At 31.1% G+C, this 22,251-nt stretch overlaps 1 protein-coding gene across 2 annotated transcripts in view; it reads left to right on the top strand.

The window, feature by feature from the left end:
• Positions 1-22,251, top strand: part of LOC143075830 (rab GTPase-binding effector protein 1-like) — a 35,883-nt gene that overhangs the window by 5,593 nt on the left and 8,039 nt on the right. Inside the window, exons 5-17 of one of the 2 annotated variants that reach the window (XM_076251407.1) lie at positions 2,202-2,319; positions 3,972-4,061; positions 5,382-5,477; positions 6,504-6,639; positions 8,549-8,707; positions 11,328-11,423; positions 14,359-14,390; positions 15,194-15,476; positions 16,787-16,911; positions 18,397-18,618; positions 19,650-19,748; positions 20,066-20,104; positions 21,350-21,451. In XM_076251407.1, coding sequence (XP_076107522.1) covers positions 2,202-2,319; positions 3,972-4,061; positions 5,382-5,477; positions 6,504-6,639; positions 8,549-8,707; positions 11,328-11,423; positions 14,359-14,390; positions 15,194-15,476; positions 16,787-16,911; positions 18,397-18,618; positions 19,650-19,748; positions 20,066-20,104; positions 21,350-21,451 — 1,597 coding nt within the window. The remainder of the gene's footprint in view (positions 1-2,201; positions 2,320-3,971; positions 4,062-5,381; positions 5,478-6,503; positions 6,640-8,548; positions 8,708-11,327; positions 11,424-14,358; positions 14,391-15,193; positions 15,477-16,786; positions 16,912-18,396; positions 18,619-19,649; positions 19,749-20,065; positions 20,105-21,349; positions 21,452-22,251) is intronic. The other variant, XM_076251408.1, reaches the window with a different exon arrangement.

The following is a 22,251-nucleotide window of genomic DNA, read 5'->3' as shown; positions in this document are numbered from 1 at the left end:
AACTATAAATACAGACTTATTATTGTACTATATACATAATGTACATACAATTCATATGAAGACAATTATAGATAAGAAGTTTCATTTAAAGAAATTACAAAACATATGTAAGAAACAGGCTTCATATTATACAGACATGACAGACACTATGATTTCATATATATTGACAAACCAAAACATCATATTCAGTTACAGTATTTGGTTGAGATTATGGTCATTTTAACAAGTTTGACAGGTTAAAATAAAAATAAAGACACAGCAATTATGCTTGCTTCATCCACCATGCAGATTCAGTCAGATATATGTCATAATAGGGAGTAGGACGCAATCAGTTAATTTACAGCAGGGCTTCCAAAAACTATTGTAGCCAGTGGAACATTTTTTGTCTTATTACAATTTTAATCCCTTAAGCAGTCAGGGGCGTTACTTAAACAAGTAACTTTTTTTAGTTACTTATATAGGTATAGTTTTTGTTTTTAAAAAATATAAAATTACTCAATAGAGTTATTTTTAATTTTAATAGAAGCAGGGACTAAATGTAGTTTCATGAATTTTTACATCATTTTATATCATAAATTTTTGAATTTGTAAGATTTGATAGGAGAATAGACAGGAAGGGTTACTTTAAAAATAATGACAAAATGTTACTTGAATAAGTTATTTTGTACATCTTTGAAAATATTAGTAATAACACTTATTTAAGGAAGATATGTAATTGTTTTGGGTTACAAATTATAAATAACTTCAAGTCTTAATAAATTCATAAATTTCTATCTATTTATATCTGTCTACCTTCAAGATTTTGAAGGAAAACGATATTTTAATAGTCCCAAGAGACCAACCTTTGACCAGGAAGTGTTGATATCAAAGATAAGTGGGTCAGAAAAGCAATTAGTGTTTCAGAAGAATTAGATTTTATATTTCATGGGAAAAATAACCAGATGACTGTAAAAATTTGTTAAAACTAGTAAAATTGTAGAATTGGTCACCTATAAAAATAATATTTAGAAAAGTTACTTATATTATAAGTAATTTTTAAAATAGCCTCGTTTTCAACATTACTTATATAGGTAATTTTAAAAGTTACTTGTTTAAGTAATGCCCCTGACTGTTAAGACTTAATAACAAAAGGCAACAATGGTAATTAGTTGGGCATCATTTAAACAATGATTATGATTGACACAAAAACGATATTAAACTTGACTTTTGGTATAAATTTGATGTTCTGACGTAAGCTGTTAAATTGACAGTGCATCAGTCGAAGTGTGCAACATGATGGTCATCAGCTTTAATACTAATATCTGCCTTTGACTCTTTCTTCGTGCAAAATAACGCGTGACAACAACTTCACTTTCGTTTTTAAAAGGCACATTTTCTTAGACTGGATGCTGACTTGACAATGGTAAAACATGGACCAGAGACTAATACGTAAAATCCGTGTACGTTTACACTGCATGATTGAGTTTAAGTAGCTCTATCCATTTTATTTCTTCAAGAAATACTCGAAATGAACGTTAAATAAAGGTATTAATGATAGTTTTAGCATTTAAAAAAATTTTGGATGCATATTTTAATCTCACATCTGCACATATGTGCACAAGTGTGCTAGTTCAAACAACGTGGTTCTGACGATTTTTCGCTTAAAACCTTTACTACCTTTTTTAAATTTTTCATCAATCATATTTATGTTCGTATTTCTGATAATCTTAAATCTTTTTGAGTAAATTAATTAGATGCAAACCGCTAAAATTTTAGAAAACAACTTTAAAATATATATGGATCAAAGTAGTTTACCTGTTGCCTGAACAGATAAGTCAACTGTCAGAGAACTAATTAACCTTAGTCATGTTAGTTGTAATGAGAGAGTATTAAAATAGAGTTTGTTTTGAAAATAATTATTAATCATGTCACTTTTATGACCAGAAATGTGTGGCTGTTCAAGGCAAAAGGTCAGGTAAAAAAGATTGCATAAACTTCAATATTTTTTCTAAATGTATGTTAAAAAGGCAAACCCACGTTTTATGTCCGGTTCAGGCTCTGCACAACAAGTCAAATAAACAATTTACAGGTCAAGTCCGGACAATAAAACCATTTTGGAAGGCCTGATTTACAGATCAGACAACTCACACAAAAGTACTTCAGAAACATTTATTATTGTGCTACATGTATATGTAATTGAAACTATGAAAGCACATTTTCAGGGAAGGGTTTCTGACGTCAGTTGCTAAGCAGTTAAAACAGATAGCACCAGGTTCTCTGGGACAGCAGTCATCAAATCAGTCTATGGAGGACGAGAATTTGGAGGCCAGTATGAGAAAGGTAAAACAGAAACGTCTGAGAGTTACTGCTACAGAACTTTGAATTTAAAATGTCCTACATAAAACTGTTATTTGACTTACCTGTACTTAATAATGAAAGATCTATGTTCTCTGTCAAGGCTTCTACATTTCCATGGACGAGCCTTGTTAGAGCTCCTTTATTACATTTGTCGAAGGAATTTGATATCAAACATTTATAAGAAAGGTGTTTTTCAACTTCATCTTGATTGAGGGAGTAATAATGCCATTTTAAAATAGAAACACATGTATGGAAAAAAATTGCCTTGTTCACATTCTGGTTTTTGGTGGAAAGTTGTAAACGCTCTTCCCCGTGCAATTCATAATGAATTTTAGTAAAATTATATGGAAGTTTTTAGTTAATATCAACACAATCATAGTCAAGTTTGCAAAACAACACATTTATTCTAAAACAAGTTGTTGGCATGATACGGGTTATGTTCTTCTCATATATTTTATAAAGGTGTGATACTAAACCCCTAACGGGATGGATTGTGCTTGATTTCATATGATGAAGACATAATCTTTCAATCAGTTAAATTGAGGTCTGTAGCTGGCATGTCAGTAACTGCTCGTAGTCCTTTGTTAATTTGTGTATCATTGTCATTTTGCTTAGTTTATTTTGTTACCTATTCTGCCATCAGACTCGGAATTCTTTTAAACTGAGTTTTACTGTGCATTTAGCTGTGTGTTTGTTTTTTTCTGCATTGGCTAGAGGTATTGGGGAGGGTTGATATCTCACAAAACATGTTTAACCCGCGGCATTTTTGCGCCTGTCCCAAGTCAGGAGCCTGGCCTTTGTTAGTCTTGTATGTTGTTTTTTTAAATTTTAGTTCATTTATATGTTTTGGAGTTTAGTATAACGTCCATTTTCACTGAACTGGTACACATTTTTGTTGAGGGGCCAGCTGAAGTCTGCCTTCAGGTGCATAATTTTCGTGCTATGTTGAAGACCCATTGGTGGCCTTCAGGTGTTTCTTTATCTTTTCGGTCAGGTTGTTGTCTCTTTGACACGTTCCCCATTTCAATTCTCAATTTTAATGCTTAGAAAAAAAGTTTTACATAAGTTATGCATCATGTAAATATGAATTATGTAAAAAATTACCCTTTAGATTAAAAACGACAAAACCACCGGATTTGTTACATGAAATTTTATTTAACAAAATAATGAGGTATAATTGCCTTTATAAATCAATTATGAATAAAATGAATTGCAGGGTAGATCACAGTAACTGCAACCTAAAGACACAATAAAGTCATTTGTATTTATTTAAAATTTATGATAATATAACAATATACACAAAAAAAGAAAGGTTTGGTCATTGTGATTATTCTAAGTATTAATGAAGAAGGAAAAACGGCAGAATTCACATGTTGTTAATTTGTACAGTGATGGTGATACTTTAAATCATCTGTCCATTCACCAGACTAAGTTTGTATCTTCAACTCCTCATAAAAAGATGAACTGATTTCAACAAAACTTCTGGATAATCTCAAATACCAAATGGCACTGTGCACCTTATATTTTTTGTTTTTTATATCCAATGCTGAACTTGGACATATCTGAGAAAAACAAAGGCTTGGTATTTTTTCTTGGTATGAATATGTGTACAAGTCATAATGATTTTTTTTCAGGCTCAAGCTGATGCAGAAATATTGAAATCTGTTGTTTTACCTCTGGAAGATGAGATTAAAGGGCTGAAATCAAAACTTGCTACATATGAGGTACACGTACATGTATATCTTTTTGTCTAATGGAATCGCAATAAGCTTACTGATATCACAGAAAGTTTGACCTGAAATGGATTTAAGATGACTGGAACTTAGTTATATAGAATAGCCATGGATTGTCTCAAAATATAAAATATAAAATTTATTTTAGAGACAATGTAGTTATTCTATTTACACTGCAACTCTTACAACTGTTCCAAATGAAATTTTTGAATAAAACCATCAATTTTAAATTTGAAGCAGTTATGGTTACTTTATGAAATCTAGATTGACAAGGAAATTGAAGACAAACATAGCTCTATGTCAGTAGAATTGTTAAATTGTCTGGATTTTGTGCAAAAAAATAAAAATCAGTGGCTTACACAGTATTTTGCATAAGATTTATTAATACAGACTTTAAACTCCATTTTGTGACCAACTATAAGTGTTATTGTACATCATATTCGGAAAATTATTTTGATTTTATATTGTTGTGGTCAGTTTTTGAATTATCAAACAATGCTCCCTCAAAAAAATTAATGGACTGCTCAGATAAAGTCTGTAAACCTCAGTCTTTTGGGGACGACACCAAAAGTTCAATGAAGGATAAAAAAAATAATTCACATACTTTTTTCACTGACACCCCCTCTTAACTTAATTTGGGAAAAATTGATTGACCTATATAGATATATGTAAAAATCAATGTCGGATAACCACATCTTGCAGCAGTTCAACCCCCCCCACCCCCAAACTATTTGAATTAAGTTTTTTATCTTACATTGATCTTTTGATGTCTTCCTTTACTTGGAGGAATTTTGATTTAGTTGTCAATGAGTGTGAAACCAATTCATCCTTCAGTGAAGAGTAATTTTTTTTCATTTTTTTTTTCCAGAATTTATTTATAGGAACATGAAAATTTGACAAGTTTTGTCTTATAAACTTTCTCCTAGAATCAATGCTTCAAACAGTCATTTAAGCTAAAACAAAATCTAGTTATTATAAAAGGTTTGTCCAGATTTTCTAAATTTAGACATACAAATTGTGTATTTCCAGAATTGTGATAGCTATTGTGGTTATGCATGTGTAGATTATTGCGTTGCTTTGTGTATTTGATTGTAAGCTAACTAAGGCGTTAAAGATAGAACTACGTCTGCCATTATACGTTTCTATTCAATACAACATAAAGTATCACAATTACGCGACGTCACAAAGATAGTGGCCGTACCGCAAAAAGGTACGTTAATATTAGCGCAATTCTTTACAGCATGCATCATAAAAATTGCTGAAATGTTTTTTATCATTAATTCTAACTTCATAATATTTTATGTTCTGTAGAAGAATCCTGATGACATAGCTACACCTCCAATGAAACATGCTACACCAGAAACACAGTCTCTGTCAGATCTGGATGCTAAAGATCCAGAAGATAGGGTAAGATCAATGTCATAGCAGACAGGGAACCCATAGAAAAAAAATAACTATTTTTATAAAATTATCACATTATCTGTACACCATATATATCCACACAAAATTTTGTAATATTTATAAATGATGTATAGAACAACTTATTACAGAATTGAAATATAAAAATATTCGATGAGTGATCCAACAACACATTTATTCTCAAATGCTTAATTTTTAGTTCGGCTTGGTCATCAGTCGAATATTTTTTATATTTGAATTTTTGGATAAGTTTTTCTTTTCACGACATTCATGACATTGTCCAAGGACTTTTTAATGGAAATAAAGTTAAAATGTGAAGACTCTATATTTTTCTAAATATGAATTCTTAATGTTTTTAGGCAATAACATTAACAATATCTCGATAACAACCATTGTTGTATGATATCAGAGAAATTATTTCACATGTAAAATGAGCGATTTTTATTTTAATTAGGAACTCATGGTATTTCTTGGCATCCATAGTTTTTATATGATTAACCAGGGTGTGTTGAATCTGAAACAATTTTAGTCTTCATTTCATACCAAACAGTTTCAGGAGAGATAACTGTTATATTATTTTAGGCCATAAGTTTTTCAGAAGGGACATTTTTGGGTTAAACTTATAGATAATAAATTGCAGCATTTCAATATTTGTCTTTTGTTTTACTTTTATGTTAAAAAGTTTTAAACATCAGAACCACTTTATTCTGTATATTTTTTTTAAGAAGGGTGTGGTGAGATGTCTTTTCTAGAACTGAAAGTAACAAAAATTAAAAATTTTACTAGAATATTGCAATATATTTGTTTTGCTTTCTCTGGCTATTCAAATGTTTTTCAGAGTTTGTTCTCAGGAAATAAAATTCTTTAACCATATGTGATGAATTTTTTTTCCCAAGATTATTGTTTTGAAATTTTTTGAAAGTTTAATGTAAGAATATAGAAAGCATATTCCATAAAAAATAAAATACATTAAATTAACAATATTGATGATTTAAATGAATGTTTCCATTACAGATTCAAGAACTTCTTCATTATTTAAGAGTAGAAAAGTCCTCAAGGAAAGATTTAGAAATGTATGTGGCTGTTTTGACAACACAGAAAAACATCTTTGAGGAAGAATGTGATAAGACTAAGAAAGATTTGGAGGAAGGTAATATTGGAGAGGGTATTAAAAAGGGAAGGGGTATGTGCATGGAGGAGTGAGAAATAAAATGACTATTTCATGAATGAAAAATGAAAAAAATGCTTACACATGTATGTTGCTTTTTTTAAACAGCAAATTTAACCAAACTTGGCCTCAATCATCATTGGGGTATTTAGTTAAATAATTGTGTCCGGTGACCCGTCAAAATAATCAAGATGGCCGCCATGGCTAAAAATAGAACATAGGGGTAAAATGTATATTTTGGCTTATAACTCTGAAACCAAAGCATTTAGAGCAAATCTGACGTGGGGTAAAATTGTTTATAGGGCAAGATCTATAAATTTTCAGATGAATCAGACATTGGGTTGTTGGGTTGCTGCCCCTGAATTGGTAATTTTAAGGAAATTTGATTGTTTTCGGTTATTATCTAAAAAAAATATTATAGATAGAGATAAACTTTAAACAACAATTATGTTCAGCAAAGTAAGATCTACAAATAAGTCAACATGATCAAAATGATCAGTTGACCTCTTAATGAGTTATTGCCCTTAACAGTCCCTTTTTATCAATTTTTCATAAATTTTTGTTATCTTTTACAAAAATCTTCTCCTCTGAAACTACAGGACCAAATTTAATGAAACTTAGCCAAAATCATAATTAGGGTATCTAGTTTGAAAATTGTGTGCGGTGACCCAGCCAACCAACCAAGATGGCCACCATGGCTAAAAATAGAACATAAGGGGTAAAATGTAGATTTTGGCTTATAACTCTAATACTAAAGCATTTAAAGCAAATCTTAAAGGGGTGAACTTGTTTATCTAGTAAATATCTATCTGCCCTGAAATTTTCAGATGAATTGGACAACTGGTTGTTGGGTTGCTGCCCCCCAATTGGTAATTTTAAAAGAAATTTAGCCGTTTTTGGTTATTATCTTGAATACTATTATAGATATAGATAAATTGTAAACAGCAATAATGTTCAGCAAATTAAGATCTACAAATAAGTCAACATGACCAAAATGGTCAGTTGACCCCTTAAGGAGTTATTGCCCTTTATAGTCATTTTTAAACATTTTTCATTAATTTGGTAAATTTTGGTAAGTTTTCACAAAGGTTTTTCCTCTGTAACTAAAGGACCAAGTTCATTACAGATAGAGAAAATTGTAAGTAACAAAAATGATCAGTAAAGTATGATCTACAAACACATCACCATCACCAAAACACAATTTTGTGACGAATCCATCTGTTTCCTTTGTTTAATATGCACATAAACCAAGGTGAGCGACACAGGCTCTTAAGAGCCTCTAGTTAACAATTTGCACAAAACAATGAACAATTGGCTTCAACATGTTCAAGCAAGAAAACATGTGAAAGAAAAATTGAAAACATGTTGTGCAAAAAACCTTTAACCAGACCAATAGAATTGTAAAAAGATAATATTCAATAGATATTAAGTAACAATGACCCACAACCTTCAAATATATCACAAGATTAAAATGGACCATTATGTCAGCAAAGAGTAATGGATGTCATTGCCATATCACAGACATGAGGATGACAACTTTTTAGTAATCAAATGTTCCAGGGCACTTGCATGAATGAACATTCAAGAACTGTAAAAGAATTAAATATTCAACCTGACAGAATAAAAGCATGTTGTTACATTCAGAACTCTATGGTATTTCATTAAGCAAATTTGGGTGTTTTCTGTTTGCCAAATTATTGGGAAATTCAAACAAGATGCTCTAGATCTTATTCAAGAAATACAGGCTAGCTAGCAGAAGATTTTTACAAAATTGCAATATCAGTGAAAAAGATGTTTTTTTTATGAGACCTTTTGCCACAGTATAAGAAGGATTTTTGATGACATTTTTAGGTTAGGTTTTGAATAATAATGAAGTATGTTTACCTTTCAGTTTGTCGTATTTTAAATGAAGAGAAACGAGAACATGAACAATTACAACAGACTTGGCAGATGGCCAATGATCAGTTTTTAGAATCACAGACTTTAATGATGATGGATTTACGGAGAATGGAAAGTGTTCTGTCAGCTGAACAACAAAGACAAATAGCAGGTTAGAGGTCATATATAGGTCAAGGATATTGAACAGGTTAGAGGTCATATATAGGTCAAGGATATTGAACAGGTTAGAGGTCATATATAGGTCAAGGATATTGAACAGGTTAGAGGTCATATATAGGTCAAGGATATTGAACAGGTTAGAGGTCATATATAGGTCAAGGATATTGAACAGGTTAGAGGTCATATATAGGTCAAGGATATTGAACAGGTTAGAGGTCATATATAGGTCAAGGATATTGAACAGGTTAGAGGTCATATACAGGTCAAGGATATTGAACAGCTTACATATTCCGATGAATAAAGCAAATTTAGATTTTAAATGACAAATGAAGGATCAAATTACCATTTAGCAAATAAACCCAAGTTTTCAAAATTTTGTGGTATTATATGATTATTTTTTTTTTAAATCAAATGCAAACATATAGCCTTTTTTCTGATATAACCTTGTCTTTCCTACAAACTTCTAAATCTTATTTATAAATAATTTAATTTTGGATGTAACGCGTCTTCTGATTGGCTGACGTTATTTTGTTATGAGCCCATAGACATAATTTAGTCATGTGACCGTGACGTCATCAACGTTTTTTCATGGTTTTCTACGGTTTAAAATTGAATTTTGAATTAAATTATAAGAAATGACTGTAATATTTTTTCTTCTATTCGAAATAACATAAAAAATGTGGTGCACACTGTTAAATAACCCGCTACGCGCGTTATTCAGTGAGCACCAAATTTTTTATGTTATTTCTTCATAGACAGAAAAAATATTACAGTGAGTCATTCCTTAATTAATTACCAATATAGAGTTAATGTTATCGTACTTTTGATTAGATTTATTTGTTGTTATCATACAATGAATACACATATTGATGGAAAAATACGGAAACATTTCTACATCTTTTTTAGGAATGCAAATTCTCATTATTGACAATTAAAAAAGTGAAAAATAGATATTAGAGAAATTAAAAAAAGCATGCATTGTTCAGATCTATGTAATAACAGCCTGGTTTAAAAACTAACTGAATGAATTGTTTTATTGTATATGTTTTGTAATAATATCTGTCTCGATATCAACTTTACAAATTAAGTTTACAAAAAACAAAAACATGTATGTATTAACCTAATTTTGTTGCAATTTATTTGTGAACACATGGATATTTTTGTTGACAAAATTTTGAGGTTTGTCATTTTTATACGGCCGCAAAATTATTTTGCATTCGTATATTGTTTAGATTTATTAAAGTTACTTTTAAATGTAAAATGTAAACAACAAGAAAATATCAGTTATGTGTTATGATAACATAGCAATTAGTTTTTATGGATAGCTTGCATCGCTTTAACCTTTCAATTTGATGATCATTTAAATGCAAACTTGCCACCATTTTTTGTGATTTCAGATGTAAAACCAAAAATAATAGTATATAAAAAGAGCCTGATATGGTTCTATATTTGTTTGAAGTGTATTACCAATGTCATTTCAACTGATCGGGCGGAGCTTACGTTTTAATTTGCATAAGGACAGTCTATTTGAAGATGTATGTGATAAGGATGATAGCCGTTATAATTATTACTGATTTCTAATACCTATCAGTGTCATCAAAGGAATTTAAAAAAACAATGACTGGACACTTCATAGATGAGTTTATCCTAAAACACCTATCTATAGATGGACTGGTTTATTGTGAGCGAATCGGTTAAACTCCTCCCAGTCAACTGAAATAAATTGAGTAATATCTGCTAATAAAGATGATACATTGTTGTTTTCACAAAATTGGACCTATTACAGTCTCCTCCTAAATTTCAACTAGATTTAAGCATAAAGTCAAATTTATTAAACATTATCCTATTGTTTACATGATAGCATCAGGGTCAACCAAATTTTATAATAAAAACTAAAAAAATGTGATTATGATAGATTAAGCTGAGTTAAAAAGTCAAACAATATGGTACCATGATGCAAAATTCATTTTAACCAATATATATGCAAATTCATGAATCTTGTATAGTTTACTCCCATTATCTAGACAGTGGTATAATTTTGAGTCAATCCAAGTTTGACCCAAGCAGTGCTAATGATAAAGTAATCAATGGGAGACAATTTGAATTTGCACATATGATAAAATTAATAATGTGTATCTTGTTGACCAAATCATGCTTTTGGCCAGAACAGAAAAATATTTCCACTTATGCTGGAATTCCAGCCAATGAAAGTCAACTGTACATATTTTTTTTTTAAATAATAGCATTCATTTGTGAATATAAATAAGATATAACGGTACATGTACTAAAAATATGACTTTATTCTTTGACCATCTTTAAAAGCATAAATCAGTTATCTGACCCCTTACTATGAAAATTGAGATAAATAAAAGATCTTAACTTTATATTTCTTTCAAAGCTGTTTCTTTTAAGAGCTTTTCTTCAGCAATTCTTCCTTAGCTTTCAGCTTTACACTTTAAATATTCAACGAACAAGTAGACCTGTGCTATAGCACTTGTAAGAGGAAAGACAAAAAGAAAAACATCTATTTATACTGGATAAGTAAAACAGTAGATACAAAACAAAATCTTTGAGATGTAGATTTTTTAATGATAACTTTAAATGACAAATAGAAATGCAGAAAAAAGATGAAGAAAGAATGTCACAAGAGAAGAAGGTAAAAGATTTGGAAGGAGCGAAGAAACAACAAGAAGAAGGACGTTTGATAGGTACTACTGTAAATCATTTCAGAGATCATTATATCCATGAAAAATTACACTAAGAAAATGGGCAGTATATATAAAATTTTTTAAATGTAAAAAAAAGGGAGGCTGTGGTTATGGCCAAAATGTTTTTTTGCCTTAAGCTTGTTGCACGGGTTGCATGAAAAGACTGACTACTTGCATGAAAATAAATATATTTCAACCACAAATGTTTATAATATGTCTTATCTGCCTTCTTAAAAAATTGTAGCATGGTTTGCATGTAATGAAAATGTTGTATAGCAACACTGAAGCTTTAAACTTGTGTATATAAATCTAAATGTTCAAATTCTTAGATCTGCAGATTTTGCTGATGGCATGGGAAGCACGTTTTAAAGGCCATCCCAAAAATGAATTAAGTAATTGATTTTTTGCTCACCTGGCCCGAAGGGCCAAGTGAGCTTTTCTCAACACCTTGCGTCCGTCGTCCATCATTGTCGTTGTTATCTTTTACAAAAATCTTCTCTTCTAAAACTACTGGGCCAAATTTAACCAAACTTCGCCACAATCATCATTGGGGTATCTAGTTTAAAAAAATATGTCTGGTGACTCGGCCAACCAACCAAGATGGCCACCATGGCTAAAAATAGAACATAGGGGTAAAATGCAGTTTTTAGCTTATAACTCAAAAACCAAAGCATTTAGAGCAAATCTTACATGGGATAAAATTGTTTCAAGTCAAGATCTGTCTGCCCTGACATTTTCAGATGAAACAGTCAACTGGTTGTTGGGTTGCTGCCCCATAATTGGTAATTTTAAGGAAATTTTGCTGTTTTTGGTTATTATCTTTAATATTATTATAGATAGAGATAAACTGTAAACAGCAATAATGTTCAGCAAAGTAAGATTTACAAGTAAGTCAACATGACCAAAATGGTCAGTTGACCCCTTTAGGAGTTATTGCCCTTTATAGTCAATTTTTAACCATTTTTCGTAAATCTTAGTTATCTTTTAGAAAAATCTTCTCCTCTGAAACTACTGGGCTGAATTAAACAAAACTTGGCCATAATCATCATTGGGGTATCTAGTTTAAAAAATTTGTCCGGTAACTCGGCAAAACAACCATGATGGCTGCCATGGCTAAAAATAGGACATAGGGGTAAAATGCAGTTTTTGGCTTATAACTCAAAAACCAAAGCATTTAGAATAAATCTGACAGGAAGTGAAATTGTTTATCAGGTAAAGATCTATCTGCCCTGAAATTTTCAGATGAGTCGGATAACCAATTGTTAGGTTGCTGTCCCTGAATTGGTAATTTAAAGGTAATTTTGCTGTTTTTGGTTATTACCTTGAATACTATAATAGATAGAGATAAACTGTAAACAGCAATAATGTACAGCAAAGTAAGACCTAAAAATAAGTCAACATGAACAAAATGGTTAATTGACCCCCTAAGGAGTTATTGCCCTTCATAGTCAATTTTTAACAATTTTCATAAAATTTGTAGATTTTCGCTAACATTTTCCACTGAAACTACTAGGCCAAGTTCATTATAGATAGTAATAATTGTAAGCAGCAAGAATGTTAAATAAAGTAAGATCTAAAAACACATCACCATCACCAAAACACAATTTTGTCATGAATCCATATGTGTCCTTTGTTGACCAAGGTGAGCGACACAGGCTCTTTAGAGCCTCTAATTATACGACCCCAAAATTTTTTAATAGTATAATGGAATGATGTCGCCTGCATCGTCGTCGTCCGAAGACACATTGGGGATGATGGTCCCAACCGATTAGGAATTAGGTGCCCAAAAGGGGCCCAAAGCAAGCATTTTTCTAGTTTCAGGATAATAATTTGTGTAGAAGTATTTCAATTGCTCTGAAATCATACCGCAATGTTTATAATCACAAGTAGAAGGTTTGGATTTATTTTAGGGGTTATGGGGCCAAAGTTTAGGAATTAAGGGCCAAAAAGGGGTCAAAACAAGCATTTTTCTAGTTTCAAGACAATAACTTATGTGTAATTGTATGGATCTCTGAAATTGTACCACAATGTTCCATATAACAAAGGGAAGTCTGGGATTAAGTTTTGGGTTAATTGCCCAAAATATGTAGAAATTAGGGGCCAAAAAGGGCCAAAAAAAAAAGCATGTTTCTAGTTTCCAAACAATCATGACAATAACTTGTGTTTAAGTGTATGGATCTCTCTGAAATTGTACTACAAGGTTCAATACTGCAAAGGAAAGCATGGGATTGAGTTTAAGGATTAATGCTGCAAGGGGGTTTCAAAAAGTTGGGGGGGGGGGGGGGTTGTTTACCATTTTTTGAAAGGCTTCCTTTTTTTCAAAATTTTTCAAATTTCGAATTTTGAAAAGTTTCAAGAAGAAATCTTCAATCGACAGTATTGTGCAATAGATTTGTTAGATCTTTGACCACATTAATTTTGTGACAAAAACCTATATTATGTCAAAAATTTGATCACAATCCAAGTTCAGACAGAATCAAGCTTGAATATTGTGACCAAATTTGCCCCAACTGTTCAGGGTTCAACCAGTGGGGCCATTAAAAGCTGTGCTTTACGGAGCACCTGGTTCTTTATAATTTAACAAAATTTCTAAGGTAAAAAAAAATAATACATGTGTTTCTGCTAAAGTGCTGAAAAAATAGAATAGGTTGGTAGGCAATATCATTTTATTTTTATAAGACATTTTTTAGATGGTTTCTTCTTGGGAATCTGTCTGACTTTATGATCAGTGCTTGTTCCTAAATCGCATAAAAAGTGTTAAGGTAGATACAAATTTAGGTTAGGTAGGGTTAGCGAGAACACATATGTTATTTCTTTTGGCCTAAGGAAAAATCCACACGCAACCACTTATACATATCTAATGTTAGCTGATTTCAGTGCCTCCCATACCCCACTCTATTAATTTTGGTGGTAATTTGTCGTTATTTTTTTACAGAGGCATTGAAAAAGGCAGAAGAAGCCTCTGAGGTAAGATCAATTTTATTGTTACTTTTTTGTATTATGACTACTTGTTAAACATGTTAAAGAGTAATACTAACCAATTTCATGTAATATCAGAATAAGTGCATTACAAAAAGTATCATTAGTTTATAAACAAAGTCACTGGAAGTCTTGAAAAATTGATATTTAATAGTCGGTGTAATGTTGACAGGCTGTTTCACAGTTTTACCATAGCACATATCTAATTATATTTAAGGTGGTACCTAACACTACAGGGAGATAACTCTGTTAAGTCAGCTAAACGTTTTAATTACGTTGTGTTGTATAGGGAATATTAAGCTTCTGAATGATTGAAATTGGTGTTTGGCAAACTGCTATATAACCAGTGTATTTTTTCTGACAAAATGGTTGGTTCAAAATTTTGGAAATTTTTATATATTTTTGTTAAAAGGGTCAAAGTAAATACTTTGTCAAAATTTAATTAAAATTAAACGAGCCAAATTAATTTTAGTGAAAGTGTTAGGTACGACCTTAATAAAGATTCTAATCAGGATTTTATCTGCAGACTTATCAATACCTCATCAATACTAAGGTTGTGAGTTTTGAACACTGAATCCTGCAACGTTTGTTTGACCTTGATTTTAATTGAACAGAATTGCAAGTGGCATTAAACAGCAAAAAACAACCAATTAGTCTTATTGAGTTGGAGAGTTTATTATCTCATGTGTAGTCAAATATTTTTATGAGTTTACTAAAACATATAATAAATTGCAATCTTTAAAATTTAGTTTTTGCCTAACATAATTCTATTTCTATTCTTGTTTTCACAGAAGTTTAAGAATGCAGATGCTAAAATGCAAGAAAAGATAAAACAGCAATCTCAAAAAGACTTAGTACGTGCCAATTCTCCAAATATAACTGACGATTTGAACAATGAGACTGACAATGAAAAATCAATTTTAGATGCCTCAGATTTACCAGAAGGAGATTCATTTTTAGACAGTCGTGTTTTAAATTCTAATGAGGAACTTGATGGATTACGTGTACAAATAAGTCCAGAAAAAGTCCTTAATTTACCATACCTATCACAGGCACAAACTAAAGCTCTAACAGGTAAAGTCATTTACTTTTTTGAATAGTAAATTTTAGTCATAGTTCTCAATATGATTATAATGTTGAAAAATGAAGAATCGTGAAAAAATTAAGATTCCTTGACTGAGTTTTCTGAATTTTTGACACACATATTCACATGTCTCTTTTGCAACACAAGTGTTTGAGCTTCACTTCCCTTATTGCCATAAATGATACAGTTCATTATTCTCTTGACTTACTTTTTTAATAACCTGTAACAAAATTTGGCTCTGCTTTTAAAAAAATGGCAATAAAGTAAATGCAAGCAAGAATTTCTGAGTTACCAGCTGTACATTCAGGGTTTCCCCTGGGTTAATTATTTTTTTCGCCACCTCTTTCGCCAAAACAATATATTTTTCTCCACTTTATTATTTTTTTCGCCAAGTAACATAAATATATTTTTCCTGTTGTGCCCTTTTGTACTAAGAAGTAATTTTTACAACAAAACAAAAGCTTTTATCACATGAAATTGATCCCTCATTTCATGTGTAGTCATTACATTGAAGGGTTACCCTCATTCGAGGGGTTGTTCCCAGCCTTTTGGATAGATTTTTTCATAACGACAGTTTTCTTTTCTTGACCATCGTAAATGAAAAAGTTGAGACGTACAACTATGCTTGAAACACGTGCATGTGTCACTCAAACGACTTTATTAAAGTCAAAGGATAAAAGAAATAAAGTTTTAAATCGGAGATTTTTCTTGCTTTTGAACAATTTTCGTCACAACAGCTTTCTTTTCAAAACTATCTTTAAAGGGAGAGATGTCAAAAGTTTGCTTCAAACAAGTGCGTCGCAAAGATGTAAATAAATTCTGTATGTGACATTTATAGCGGAAGCCATTTGACCATATCATTTTGTGAAACAATTCAATCAACACCTTTATTAATTAGTCCTTTGTTGTCGATAGCTATAAAATGCAATCAGCTGATTATTGATTTTCTGTCTAAATCTTAATGAGGTCAAGGTGAATTCCGAGTATTGTCTGATCGGGTAAAGTCCGAGAAACTGGAAAAAAAGTAAATAAACAAGATGGAGGAAAATAAATCGGTTTATATATTTCTTTCGCCAAATTCTTTCGCAAATGACGAATTTTTATCGCCACAATTATTATTTTTTCGCAAATTGCGAAAATGGCGACCGCCAGCGGAAACCCTGACATTGTTGGATCACAAAATAGAAATAATAAATATTTGACTTGTTTGCTCTTTAACCTAACCAAGTCTTTATATTAGTTATACACAAGTTAATCCAAAAAGGGCTTTAATTATTGTATAAAAATCTATATTTGGTAGATCCTACACCAGAGCTACAGCTCAGACAGTCATTAATAGCTTCAGCTAAATCTAAAGTGGACAGAATCTCAGTAGATGGTAAACGATTGGTGGGACAAAAGGAATGGGACCTTTTACAACAACAGGTTTGTAAAATATGTAAATTTTTATTTGTTATTTTGATGGTTACAGATTTTAGCTGATTGAAGAAAAAAATGGATTTTTGTGGATATTGAATTTTGAAGTCTTAGACTAAATGGGTAGGCCAATCATTTGTATAGTAAGATATGGTAAACAGACTGTGACTCCACCTAACCATTGAATGTAGGCATCAATCTTAATTACAATGTCTGATCAAGCAGCCAAACAAAGGACAAGGTTCACTAATGGCACAAAATGGCCTAAAATATCAACTTTATCATAAAACACCAAAAAGATCTCAATTTAGTTCTTAAATGGGTCTATTTCAAAAGTATAAATGCTAAATATATGAGTTCTTTTCATAAGAGTACAAGATATTCGCCAAAAGTAAGCACATTTTGGACATTTTGTCAAAATATGATGATTTTGTGCATTTTTCAGACCTAAAAGCTTTTGAAACACACAGGCCGCCACTTACGATCCAAGAGATTCCAATTTTGATATAGATTTCATCAATATAAAAACTTTTTGGATCGTAGATGGAGGCCAAGGTTAATTTTGCCATAAACGATTGAAATTATGGACAAAAAGTACCAAAATTGACCTTTTAATACAAATTATGTTCATTTAAGGGGTCATCCTCATTTCCGATTGATACTTCGTGTTGAAAAATCTACCGTTCTTTAATGCTTCTCCTTTGCAAGCAAGGCATTTAAATTCTTTGCAGGCATGCTATATTATTTCAACTGTAACTAAACTTTCTGACTTATTGATTGTTGGTTGCCTAATATCAAATCATTGATACTTCATGTACATGCATATTCAGGATGGAAGAGTGAATATGCATCAGTTTTAGAAGGTAGGTATATACCTACCTTTAAAAGGTCTGACCATCTGTGTTTCAATCAGTCTGTTACAAAATGATGAAATGAAAAATTGAATGATACACCATTCATCAAAACACCAATCCAACAACAACAAAAAAAAGACATGCTATAAAATATTAACAAGTTATTGTGTAAGATCTATGATCTCTGCAGATGTATCATTGAAATAACTATTTACTCAGTGCAACAATTGCAAGTATCTGTTAGTCATTGTGCCAAAGATATGTTCAGAGATCTGTATACAGTTTTAATAAAAAAAAATCCTGAAATTATACTAGACGGGGAAACTTGGACGAATAATAAATTTGAGAATGGAAATGGGAAATGCATCAAAGAGACAACAACCTAATCAAAGAGAAAAAATACAAATAGGCTAAGGCATCCAATGGGTCTTCAACAGATACAGTCAAAATAGCAATATAGGTCACCATCAAATTATAAATACATGTATTGTCAGGTTACCCTCATCTTGTCCCACCGTAGAAATGTCTATGCATTTTGAATCTCAAATGGTTGTCTCTCTCATATGGCAATTTTTCTCTAAACTCAAAGCGGACCTTTATACTAATAGGTTTAAATGTATATATTGAATTGTTTTTCCAGTTAAAGGAATCCCGAGATAAGTTAGGTAAACCATGTGATATGTGTAATAACTATGAAGACCAGTTACAGAACATTCAGGACGATCTGAAGAAAGAACAGGTACGGGCCAAGTCATTTGAGAGAAATCTTAACAGTGAAATACATACAACGGAAAGTCAACAAAAATATATTGCAGAACTGGAGGACACGCTTAAAAAGACTGTGTCAGAGGCTGACGAACAGGTAATATGACAATTGTAATAGCTGTTATTGACATTTATTATTTGACAATAATTCTTACATGAATTGCTTAATATGAGTGGTCATAAGGGCTTCCAGTAGTGGCTCTTGCCATTATTTATTTTTTGATAGACGTCATTGATGGAACTTCTTTTGGTAATCAATGTAAACAAGATGGTGGTGATAATGACACAAACCAGTTCACCAATAAAAATCAGATGGCAAATTTCATGGAGTACATTTGTTTGCAGTAACCAAAAAATATATTCATGTGCCAGGCCAATTCATTGACACAAATATATAATTAATGTGCGATATAGGTTACAAGTGAAGAAATTAAATTTATTATCTGTAATTTTGAAGAATCATAAGGATTAAACACCTTTAAAGGAATTTATTGTTGTATTAATCAGACCAAGTCACTCACAAACATATAATAAGGACTTTTATTTGTTTGTGAGTGAATTGGTCCAGCTTATACACTAATAAATTCCATTTAAGGCGTAACCGTTTTTATCACATATGAAATATGATTTATGATGTTACGTTATTAAAAATTATACAAAAAAAAAGTCAATTGAGTACAGCAAGAATTAGTACCTTGTAAAAGTTAATGATGTTGTTTAAATGTATTTCTTTTAACTTTTCTAATTAAAGAGTTTATCTGCTCTGAAACTTAAAATATTCAGCCTGTCTCTCTCTCTTTCTCTGTTGTACATGATTTTCCATACAGTGTATTTTCCTGAAAACCTTGGCAATTCATTTTCATAAAATGGAAAATTGTTTAAATTATGTAATGCCTTTTGGGGGCATTTGCTCTCAATCAAACTCTTCTGGCCTTTCAGTCCAGAGCTGGAGACCATGAAATTGATTTTTATTTCTGACCAGCATTATCAATGAAAGACCTAATTTCAATCAATTTAAAATATCAAGTAAAAATAAATGGCCAAAATCCTTTCAATGGTGTGTATTAGTGGTAATTTTAATTCAAGAACAATTTAAAAAATAATCTCTTATGCTTCTTTTATTATCAGGTTTCAAGCCTTTTAAACAAATTACAAGATTGTGAAAAGTATATAGAAGAAATGAAACAGCAGTTTACACAGTCCCAGGTAGACCTCAGAGACCAGCTGGTAAGTTTAAGTACAATACTAGTCAAGCACTTTTCCAGAAATATTTGTAAAGGAAGGGTGCCAGTTTGTAAGTTTGCAAAGTAAATACAAAACGGTCTTTGATTTTGTTGAGATTGACAACATTTGGTTTAGTCTGTTTTAAAATGTTTTTTTTTAAATGATAGTAATTTTGTCAACATTTGAAAAACAAGGAATATTATCAGACAATGATATAAAAAATGTATGAAAATCTAAAAAGAAAGAGTTGCTTTAAAGGAGAAACAGGGAGCTGCACTTTTATGACTGCTAATTTTAGATTTTAATTTAATTTTTTACAGCAAGTTTTGACAGGATCCAGAGAAGAAGTTCAAAATGAGGTCAGTAATATGGATTATAATTACATACACATAATTAACATGATAGTTGTCTCATTGGCACTCATACCACATCTTCTTATATCTTTAAGGATGTACATCTCTGAGGAGCCAAACATTTCTAGAATTCAACTTTTTTTCTTAACCTGATTTTTGGGTTTATAAGACTGTAACAAAATAATTGGTGAAGAAAAAATCATATGGTGGTGCACTTCTTTTTTTGCTACGGCCCTTTGAAAATGCCCAATTTTGATGATTTTCCCATTTTTCATCGATTTTTACCTATTTTTGGGCTATTATCGTGAAATAAATCACAGTTCCACAATTAAACTTTTTTTCATACTTTCTATAAAGATGAAGTGGACCAATCCTAATAAATTTTACTTAAAAAAAAACCTTAGGAAGGTGTTAATATAAGAAAGGTTTGTCATATTTTGACACTTTTTTGTGTAAAATTTACCATGCTGTCAATTTTGTATTTTTGTGAATTTTCTCAGTTTTAAGAACAAAATGCATATTATTTTAACTTTTTTGTTATAAATGATTGAAAAAATACATATCTAAGAAATTTGAAAAGACCAAAATGATATGGGATGTACATGATTCTTGTAAAATCATTTTTTGTATCCCTAACCCATTTTCTCAAAATTTTGACTAAAAAAACTGACTTGATTGGTTGTAAAATTTTTCACAGAGTTATGTTTGATTATAATATTTTTTAAATTCATTGATATGATACACTTGTATCACATGTTTTGGAAATAATTCAAGAACAATATTTCAACGAGACTGAAACGTCAGAAGAATACATCCTTAAGTAATCAACTATAGATTTTTTCAAGATAACATATCCGCAGATATTAATTAATTGAGATGCAGAGTATGTTCCAATCAGAGAGCAACCCTACATCACAAAAAAGTAAAAATACATCAAGGAGTCATATCAAGTGCCTTATGACCAATTTATTGATTATACCTAAAAATAGCAGGAAACTTAGGAAAGATACTTTGAAAATTGTGTATTAAACATTAATTCTAGAGAGGAAATTATGAAAATTCTCTTCCACTTTCACTGCACAAAAACAACCACCCATAGATGAAGTTTTGACATGGCTTTCCTTGGCCCATGCATGTTTTGATGAACAATAATTTCAGCTCTAAATTGCCAAAGGTATATTCGTTCGAAAAAAACAAGAATTGTTTAAATTTATTTCCCATGTTTCTAATGATGTATTCATTTGTTTTCAGTTGACAAGGCTACAGAAAGAAAATGATACTTTGATAGGGAAACATTCAAAATATGCACAGCAACTTCAGAATGAGGATATTAACTTACCTAATAATATAGAGGTATATTTACTTAGTTTTTATACGACCGCAAAAATTGTATTTTTTTATCCGACCGCAAAAATTGAAAATTTTTTGGTCGTATATTGGTATCATGTTGGTGTCTTTGTCGTCGTCATCATCTTTGTCGGCATCGGCGTCCAAATACTTTTGGTTTTTGCACTATAACTTTAATATAAGTGAATAGAAATCTATGAAATTTAAACACAAGGTTTATGACCATAAAAGGAAGGTTGGGATTGATTTTGGAAGTTTTGGTCCCAACAGTTTGGGAATTAGGGGCCAAAAAGGGCCAAAATAAGCATTTCCTTGGTTTTCGCACTATAACTTTAGTTTAAGTAAATAGAAATCTATGAAATTTTGACACAAGGTTTATGACCACTAAAGGAAGTTTGGGATTGATTTTGGGAGTTAAGGTCCCAACAGTTTAGGAATTAGGGGCCAAAAAGGGGCCCAAATAAGCATTTTTCTTGGTTTTCGCACCATAACTTAAGTATAAGTAAATAGAAATCTATGAAATTTAAACACAAGGTTTATGACCATAATAGGAAATTTGGGATTGATTATGGGAGTTTTGGTCTCAACAGTTTAGGAATAAGGGGTCCAAAGGGTCCAAAATTAAACTTTGTTTGAATTCATAAAAAATTGAATAATTGGGGTTCTTTGATATGCCGAATCTAACTGTGAATGTAGATTCTTAATTTTTGGTCCCATTTTCAAATTGGTTTACATTAAGGTCCTAAGGGTCCAAAATTAAACTAAGTTTGATTTTAACAAAAATTGAATTCTTGGGGTTCTTTGGT

Source organism: Mytilus galloprovincialis, chromosome 5 (assembly GCF_965363235.1).
Source record: "Mytilus galloprovincialis chromosome 5, xbMytGall1.hap1.1, whole genome shotgun sequence".
Lineage (NCBI taxonomy): Eukaryota > Metazoa > Mollusca > Bivalvia > Mytilida > Mytilidae > Mytilus > Mytilus galloprovincialis.
This window is presented reverse-complemented; position numbering and strand designations above follow the sequence as displayed.